The sequence below is a fragment of the Saccopteryx bilineata genome, chromosome 7, assembly GCF_036850765.1.
Source record: "Saccopteryx bilineata isolate mSacBil1 chromosome 7, mSacBil1_pri_phased_curated, whole genome shotgun sequence".
Lineage (NCBI taxonomy): Eukaryota > Metazoa > Chordata > Mammalia > Chiroptera > Emballonuridae > Saccopteryx > Saccopteryx bilineata.
The window spans coordinates 113,730,337-113,739,536 of record NC_089496.1 but is presented as its reverse complement, the minus strand read 5'-3'; the positions used below and the strand labels follow the sequence as shown (position 1 = coordinate 113,739,536).

The following is a 9,200-nucleotide window of genomic DNA, read 5'->3' as shown; positions in this document are numbered from 1 at the left end:
TAAACCCAGGGCAGAACTCTGCCAAAGCAAAGACTGCATAGTAAGACATGCACCTGGCCTTTTCCGGGAGCTGAACCTCAGGGCTCTTCACCCCGGGAGCCCACTGTCCCTCCAGCTCAGTGAAGAACTGAGAGCACCTGATGTGGGTGCTTCCTCCATCGTGCCTGCCGCTAGGTATGGACAAATAGTCCAATGAGTGGAACATGGCTGAGGTCATTTCTATGTGTGGTTATGGCCTTGGGTTGGGGTGGGGCCAGAAGTATGTACACTCCCTGCCTGGACCTGAGCTGAACACCAAGGAGAAACCCACCTTGAAATAAAATGACTTCAAAGCTCTGGCTGTCTGAACACCCAAGGTCATGTGCCATTGTGCTTTGGTTATATTCATGCAGCAAAGTGAGGCCCTGGCCAATGTGAGTGACACACTGCAGGCAGTTTGCCTGCAGGTATTAGCTTCATTGTGTCGTCATCCAGATCAGGCTTCAGAAGGGGGCAGTTTGAGAAATCAGCCACATACCCCAGTGCCAAGAGCAGAGACAGTGCTGTTGGGGCCATCCTGAACACTGGTATGGTGACATTATTTTCAGATAAGCCTCAGGATCTTTTCTGTTTGGCATGTACATATTACAGAAGTAGGTACAAAGGGAACTGGATTCAGGCTGACTGCTTGGATTGGGCCGTCCCCATGGAGCGGAGAGACCAGGCGTTCTGCAATTACTGAAGCTGAATGTGGGACCAGGGATCTGCTTCATGGCATGCCACCTGCCCTAGATTCAAGTGGATGTGCGGAGGACCCAGGGAGGAAGCCATAAATCGAGAAAGCTGTTCACTGGTCTACTTTTTAATGCATTGGGCAGTGAACGGCCTTGGTACTTTCATTTTGAGCAGCAGGTGCCCGGAGTTGAGTGGGTCCAGTTCTAGGATCCTATTGAGATTTTACACCCTTGTCTTAGCAGCTGTGCTCAGCCAGAAGCCAAGAATGGTTCACACCACACCCAGCATGAAATCTCTGCATCTCAGAGGTCTGTAACCACAGCATTATTTGGATTCCAGAACTTGCAGGGGCAGGAGCCCATGCCCCTCGGCCTGATAGAATGGGACCTCTCAGGTATCATGCTAGTCCCAGAGCTTGAGGGTATTGGGGGACCTCAGTTGTCAGGAGACTGTAGAGTGTGACCATGTGCTTTTCTGTGACTGATGACTTTGCTGACAAACCCCAAATGGGTCTGTCTGGGGACCACAAACCCCAGAGTAAGCCACCCCCCTCTTGAGTTCATTGACCTCTGGCCCCATATTGTCTTGGGAGTTTAATTTGTATTTGAAGCTGAAACCTCTCGTTCTCATCTATGTAGAACTGGCTTTCCCCTCATATACTTGTACTAAAAACACAAAGCTTTGGAGAATGTTAACTGTGAGCCTTCACTTAAATCTTAGAGTGGAAACTGCTCTGGCACAACCCTCACCCTGGGTGCAGTCGGCTGCTTCGGTGGCCCGGGTGCTGGCCCTGCTGACTGGCCTCCCCCAGCCTGCTCTTGACTCCACTCTGTCCAGCATGGCCCAGCCAGCGCTGTGTGTTCAGGGCACTGCTGGACAACAGGCTGTGTTTACAACCTGACTCCCTCAAGCAACTGAGGCTCCCAGGGGCCAAGTTGTAAAACGTGGAGACGTCATTGTTTTCTTCATTGTTTTCTTCTGATTTTTTGCGGTGGCTTTGTTGACTTTCATGTACAGAACTTTCCCAGGAGTTGCCAGGCCTCTGAATATGTTATGTCACCTCAGGGTTGAGCGCTTTGGCCACAGCTCTGGCCACACAGCTCGGTGTGTATTTGGAAACGAAGTGGACAATGGTGGGCTCTGGAGGGAGACAGCCTGGCCTGGGCTGGCCTGTCTAGGCTCTGGGTTGGGCAGTCTCCTGCTGGGCAGGCAGCAGTAAGTACTCAGGTAGCTGGGCAAGTGAGCAGCCCTGCAGGGTGAGGCTTGAGGAGCCAGAGCTCGGAGGGTCAAGGACTCACTGGCGATGAGCCAGAGCCCATCTACAGGCTGGGCAGTGAGTTTGGTGGTGGGTTCAAAGCGAGGGTATGACTAAGCCAGCACACTCACAAGCACCTGCACTGGTGTCTGCCCCCCAGCCTGAGTGGGGAGAGGGGTTTGGGAGAGAGCATACAAAGGGCTGGATGCCAAGGGCAGTGTCTGTAAGGCACAAGAGCCATCAGCATTAGTCAGCTATTGCTGCATAACAAATGATTCCTAAATTTAGGGGCTTAATACAGCAATCATTAGTTATTTCTGACAGTCTATGTGGTTCAGGAGTCCAGATACACCACAGTGGGTCTCAGTTGGAAGCTCCTGACCCACCACTCTCTGGTGGTCGGTGCTGGAGAGAATCCCATTCAGGTGTTCCCCCCACACATCCTGGTGCCCCACCTGCTAACCTTCCCAGTCCCCTCCAGGGCAGGCCCAGGGAGTAAGTCCACTACCTCGTCTCCCCAGGGATCCCGCGGGCTAGGGGCGTAAGTGGGGAGGGGTTAGGGAGCTCTGACCAGAAACACGTGGGTGTCCGGGTCTTGAACCTGGAGAGGGATGCAGGCTCTGAAGGGTGCCATGGGGGCTGGACCCGGTGTTGCCCCACCTCCCACACCACACCTAGCACCGCCCCACCTCCGGCGGCCCCGCCCTGCTGCTCCGCCCCCCTTCTCCCGCAAGCATGGTGGTGCTGAAGGGTGTCCCAGCGTTGCTGTCCCCAGAGCTGCTTTACACCCTTGCGCGGACGGGGCACGGGGACACGATTGGTGAGCCGACTGGGACAGAGCCTCAGGAACCCCCACCCTCGGGGCAGACGTCGGGAGAGGCGGGGGGGGGGGGGGCTTCCCGCAGGGGTCATGGCCCAAGCTGTCCTGAGGTGGGGACAGGGCCCCTCCTCAGAGTAGGTCTCCACCCACTCCCGGCAAGCCTAGGCTCCAGCCCGGGCCTTGGTTGGCCTCAGGCGGTCACGAGGACGCGTGGCCCTCGGCTCGGGTTGGACTTCGCGTGGCAGGAGAGTGAAGGGGATAGAAGAGGGTACCTGAGGAGCAAGATCCCCTCTCCGGCCTCGGGCCCTGTGTTCTGCTCATACTTCAGACCCCTTTCAGATGGCCCTTGAGGGGGTCACATCCGCCTGTGTCTGGGGCTGTTTCTCCTTTTTCCGGCCATGGGCGGGACTCAGTGTGGAGGCTGTGGCTGGAGCTCCGCCCTCGTTCTGGTAATCCCTGCATTTTCTCCAGCACCTGGTAACTGCCTCACCTCCCAGGCCGTGGGTTTCCTACCCCTCCCTCTCTCCCTGTCGGGAGGGCTTGTGGAGGGCAGCCAGCGTGGTCAAACGTTCCATAGGTGACCCACTGTCTGCGTCCACCCATGCGAACCCCCAGGATGTCTAATCTAGCTAGCCGTTCAGTTCTTGCAGACGTGAACTTCCCCACCGCCTCCATCTGCAAGTGTGGCCCGGAGGAGATCCGCGCGGATGGTGAGCATGCCCGCTCTACCCCTGGCAGACCGGGCTGGGAAAAGTGCGGAGGTCCTGGCTCTGCTCCCCAGGGGCTACAGCTCTGTGGCCACCTCCACCCATTCCCCAAGCCACATCAGCGACCCATGTGCCAGAACCCTCAAGGTGCTCACTGCAGTCCACAGCCCCCAGAGGTGACCCGGACCTCCTACTCCATTTCAGACACCACTTGATGACTTCCGTAAAGTGGGGAAACAGAAGCTAGGCACCTTGTTGGCTGACTGAGCAGGGGTGTCCCCCTCCTCTCCCCGGTCAGGTCAGGTGTTCAGCCTTTACCTGATGTAAAAATCCCAGTACTGGCCTCAAAGGCTCCAGGTGTCCACATGCTCAGAGACCCCCTGATCCTTAGAGTGGATGGGAAGTGAGGTCAGGAGGAGCTTTGAGCCAGGTCCCAGAGGTGATGTAGGAGCAGAGTACTGAGAGTGATGGGACCGTGGGGCCCCAGACTGCCCCGTAGCTGGGCTGGTGCCAGGCTCTGACCGTGCCTGCCCCCCACACTCCCCATCCACTCTCATTTCTTGCCTTGAGATACTATGAGGCAGAAACCAGGCTCTCCCTGCAGAGACAAGGCCACTGTGTCACAGAAATGAAATTCAGGGTAAACCCAGTCCCTCTGGACAGAGGAGGCCAGTGGTCACTTGCTCCTGACCCAGCAGCCTTAGCAACCATGCCCCACTCAGCTGAACCAGCCGTGCCTTCATTAGACTCTGGGCCAGGTGACCCCGGGTGCTCTCCTCCCCAGGGAGGGTGGCACAAGGTGGGCCGTAGGAAAAGCCAGAATGTTAAAAGATGAGGAGTGTCCAAGTAAATCACGGTGCAGCCACTAAAGCAACACTCACACTGAACTCATTAGTGGAGAACAATTAGGATTCAGGGTCAAACATGCAGAAAAGCCTAATCAGGTAGAAACAAAAAGGGCAGGAGAAAATGCATTTAGAAGGTGGCAGGGTTTCCTTTACGTGGTCACAGACAGGTCTTTCTTTTCATAGGTTTCTGTCTTTCCCAGTCTTGTACCATGAGCAGGTGTTACTTTAACAATCAGAAACGCACTTTAAGGGAGAGCAGGGCCCTGGAAGCCAAGTGGGACAGGTTTGAGTACACCTTGGGCACAGAGGCCTCTTCCCAGACCCCACTGTTCATGGCCAAGTGCCCCACCTGGTGGATGGCAGTTTGAGGTCACAACCAACAACCTGCAAGGTGCAGAGGGCAGGAGATGGGCAGAGTTGGCCCAGTGCCAGGACAGTGGCAGATGCAGCAACCAGAGTAAGGAGACACCAGTGTGACCTTGATAAGTGTCACCAAGTGGGTGGCAGTTGCCTGTGGCCCCTCTGTTCTTAGCCCAGGTCTGTCCCTGCTAATTTAGTGTGGCCCAGTGTGAAAGGTGAGGCCAGGCCCGGTGGTCAGGTGGCACTGTGGGCAGCTGGGCAAGAGAGCCTGAGTCTGAGGCAAGCACTCTGCCCTCAGGTCTGGGCATCCCACAGCTCCTGGAGGCCATTCTGAAGCTGCTGCCACTGGACACCTATGTGGAGAACCCGGTGAGGCCCCTTTACCAGACCTCAAAGGGTCCACCTGCCTTGGGGGTAGCATGTGTCCCCAAAGGATTCTCATCCCGATCAGAGGAGCCCTAACCATCACCCAACAAGGGGGGCTTGAAGGCACCCAAGGAAGTTGGGTGGGTGGACTACAGAGCTGACCCCTCTGTCCTCAGGCTGTTGTCATGGAGCTGGTGTCCAGAGACAAGGAGAAGGGCCTCCAGACTCCAGTGTGGAGAAGCTATCAGTCCATCCTCTGGGAGGCTGGCTGCTTGGTGAGCCTGTGGCCCACACTGAGAATGGAGTTGGAACCCTCTGAACCTCCTTAAAAGTCTGGGAGGAAGAAAAGATGGACCCCACACTATGCCCCACGGTTGTCTGAGCACCAACTCACTGGCAGTAGAAGACCCTGGGGGGTGCTCACACCCTGCCCCCAGCCTCCCACCTCCCCCTAGAGTCTGACCTGTCTGCCTGGGGGCCCTCACCCATCCCAGCCTGTCCAAGTGGAGCCAGGGGCAAGCAGGGCCTAGCCTCATTCTGTGTGTCACTCCCCATCTCCCCACCCCCTACCCCAGGCAAGGAGAGCAGCCTGTCCTCCTGGGACCACCCACATAGGAAGATCTTGGGCAAAACCTACCCAAGGAAAGGACACATGGGGCTCCTGTCCTGGACAGTGGCTCCCCTATCCCTGCCCCAGGGCAAATCAGAGGGACTCTGGGACTCCGGGCAGGTGGCCACCAAGTGCAGCAGGCACCTCACTCTTCACAACCCCATGGGTCCCTAGTCCTTGCAGGTAGGAGGCAAAGCATGCCTGGAAGAACCAGAGAAATGAAGCTCAGAGAGACCATGCTTCCTATGGCCCTGCTGGGCCCGTGAGGATTTCTGGGCAGGGTCCTTCAACCATCCTGGTTTGTCTTCCAGAGCCGCCTGACAAAGATAGAGAGGTTTGAGTTTTATGAGGAGGCCAAGAAGGCTTTTGCTGTTGTAGCAACTGGGTGAGTTCTTGCTGCGTTCACTGGGTCCTGATGGGTCCTAATGGATCCTGATGGGTTAGTTGGATCCAACTGGGTCTGGGCTGAATATGGGCCTCCTTCCCTATTCCAAAGGTCCCCCACCCTCCATTCAGCCCCTGCCCACTGAGACAGATATCCTCCAGGGAATGGAGGACCTGAGCTGTCCAGTGGGTGATACAGAGCAGGGATCTGGGTGCCCTGGCCCAGCTCAGGGCTCAACTCAGTTCCTTGTGCAGGGAGACGGCCCTGTACGGAAACCTCATCCTGAAGAAGGGGGTGCTGGCCCCTGAAGCTCTGGTCTAGGTGAAGAGTCAGGACGCCTGAACCCGACAACACCATCAGCAGGGCTTGAAGGAGCTGCTGAAGGTCTGGGATTCTCCCAATCTGAAAAATGATAGAAAAGTATAATGACTTGTCACGGTTCAGTCCAAAGTTTGAGACAACAACGCCATTTTCACTCACAAAGGCTTGTTTGTGCTGAGCTCAGGGAGGCTGCTGCTGGCTTCCCAGAGCACAGCCCCCACTGGCCCGAGATGGACCCCTAGGTGGAAAGTAACCTTGCTTAGCAAGCCCCTGGATTTGAGACAAGGGCCCACACATGGAGACAACCTCATGCAGGCTGCAGCCTAAGGATCTAGGGACCTGAGCAGGGGCCCCGGGGGGGGGGGGGGGCTGTGGTGACTGAGCATACCACAAGATGCCTGCAGGTGGGGGCTGTGGTGACTCAGCATACAAGAGGCCTGCAGGTGGGGGCTGTGGTGACTCAGCATACCACAAGAGGCCTGCAGGTGGGGGTTGTGGTGACTCAGCATACCACAAAAGGCCTACAGGTGGGGCTGTGGTGACTCAGCATACCACAAGATGCCGGACAGGTGGGTGCAGCAGCTCCTTAGGTGACCCTGAGTGGGGTGGGCGCTTCTGTATCAGTCCCTTGGACTGCAGACGCTGGGGTGACCCTTACAGAGGGGACCAAGGCTGTTCCTTCAGTCCCAAAGACAGAACAGGTGGCAAGGGCTGGTCTGGAGGCTCTGGGAGGTGGTCATGTGTTGGGGTGCTAGTGAGATGGTGGAGCGGCCCCTGCTGGAGGGCATGAGCTACCTGAGGTGCTGGCTGAACCCCATACCTGTGTTCCCTCAGCCCAGTGGTTGGTGCCTACTAATACACAGAAGCCTGAGGTGTCCTGAGAAAGGAAGATGTGTGTGTGTGTGTGGGGGGGGGGTGCTGCCCAGGCAGAGGGCTAGGCTGAAAGGGGTGCCTGTGAGGCTGCAGTGGTTTCCAGCATGGTGCTCAGATTGGGTCTTAGGCTGGAAGAAATTCTCACCAACCACTGTCCTGGACTCCAGGATCTCCCCCTAAGGTCCCTCTTCCTCCAGATCTTTCTATCGTCACGTGGATGTGGGAGCTGGATGACTGTGGGCTTCCAGGTCCCTGTCCCTCGGGGCCAGGGGGAGGCTGCTCCTTTGTGAGGGCTAGTGTACTAACATCTCAGTCAGGAGCCCACTAGGTGAAGATCTGGGCCTCAGCCTGGGTAAGGGACCCTGTTCTGGGCCCATCACTGCCAGGGTTTACCCTCAGACCCCATGGCTACTACTAGCCACACAGGGCCTTTCTTTAAACAGCTTTATTGAGGTTTAATTGACATATGATTAACTTGACACATTTCAAGTGTACAGTTAAATATGTTTGGAAATTGTCTACACTCAAGAGAGCCATGCAGCACCATTGTCACCCCATGCTTCCCCCCACACTGCTTTCTGTCAGAACAGGTTGGTTTCCGTGTTCTGGAATGTCGCACAAATGGGACAGTATGTGCTCTGTTGGCTGGCTTCTTTCACTCTAGTGTCATGAGACTGTGTTGTATCTATAACCCCCTTCTGCTGCTGAGTGAAGGGTTCCCCATCAAGTGCACACACAAGCTGGGTTGTGTCGGTGTGTGGCTATGAGATACACTTGTTGTGAGTGTGCATGCCCAAGTCTGCGGACAGACAGGAGCCTGGAGTGGAATGGCTGGGTCACATGATGTGTAACCTTTTAGGAAACTTCCAAACTTTTCCAAAGTCACTGTCCTAGCTGACATCGCCAGCACAGGGAGTGAGATTCTGACTCCTCCTGGTTCTGGTAGCTCTGGGTGCTGGTCTTTCCCATCTGCTGCTGGTGAGTGTGTGTGTGGTGCTGTTGCCTCCGACTCTGATTAGCGTTCCCTGGTGATTACTGATGTGGAGCATCTTCTCATGGGCTTGTTTGCCTTCCATCTATTTTCTTTGGTGACATCAATACTCAGTCTCTTGCCTGTTTAGTATTGGCACCAGAGCCTTCAATGAATCTGGTCACCAATAACAAAGTAGGGGGGGTCCTCACACCACAGGCAATTCTGCGACACCAGCTGGGTGTCCCCGCTTCAACTCAACTCTGACACCATCTACCTGGAGATGCCTCAGAACCCACAGACTCAGTCCCACAAGACTGCCACCCAGCCTCACCTTCAGACTCCAATCACAAGTCCAGGTTGTCATCTGGGCTTCTGACCCACCTGCTGTAGGTTGGAGGCTCCCATGACCCCCTCCTCGGGTTCTACTAAGTTTCACAGTGGTTCAGAGAACTCAGAAACGTTTTACTCGCTAGCTCACAGGTTGACTATAAAAGGATGTGCAGGACAAGCAGGTGGGAGAGACGCATGAGCGAGGTCTGGGGAAAGGGCACAGCACTGCCGTGTCTTCTCTGGGAGCTCCTCTCCCCCCAAATCTCCATGTGCTCACCAACCCGGAAGCTCTCTGAACTCTGTCCTTTTGGGGTTTTTATGGAGGCTTCATTACTTGGGCATGAGTGATTAAATCCATGGCCATAATGGGGGTGGGACTGGCAAACATACAGATTTTTAAAAACAGTTTCAAGTGCTGATGAAGGTGTAGAGAAACTGAAGCCTCTTACGCTGCTGGCGGGACTGTATCGGGGTACAGCCACATTGGAAACATTTAGCATTTTTGCCTGACTTTGGCGGCGATCACTGATTCAACACCTCAGGCTTGCCTATCCAGAAGCAACTGCCAGTAGATGATCCCCCCCCCATTCCCTCTTTCTCTCTAAAATCAATAAATAAAAATTTTTTTTAATTTTTAT

General features: G+C 55.5%; 1 protein-coding gene across 5 annotated transcripts; it reads left to right on the top strand.

Annotated features, from left to right (window-relative positions):
• The first annotated feature begins 2,690 nt into the window (after positions 1-2,690).
• Positions 2,691-9,164, top strand: FUOM (fucose mutarotase). 5 transcript variants are annotated; one of them, XM_066238321.1, is made up of 6 exons: positions 2,691-2,789; positions 3,431-3,499; positions 5,003-5,073; positions 5,247-5,345; positions 5,992-6,065; positions 6,320-9,164. In XM_066238321.1, the coding sequence occupies exons 1-6, from the start codon at positions 2,705-2,707 to the stop codon at positions 6,384-6,386; spliced, it is 465 nt and encodes a 154-aa protein (XP_066094418.1). In that variant the 5' UTR covers positions 2,691-2,704; the 3' UTR covers positions 6,387-9,164. The 5 variants fall into 5 exon arrangements, with proteins under 5 accessions (XP_066094418.1, XP_066094419.1, XP_066094420.1 ...); XM_066238322.1 differs by having other exon boundaries at positions 3,367-3,499; XM_066238320.1 differs by lacking the exon at positions 2,691-2,789 and adding an exon at positions 3,007-3,238 and having other exon boundaries at positions 3,367-3,499.
• The last annotated feature ends 36 nt before the right edge of the window (positions 9,165-9,200 follow it).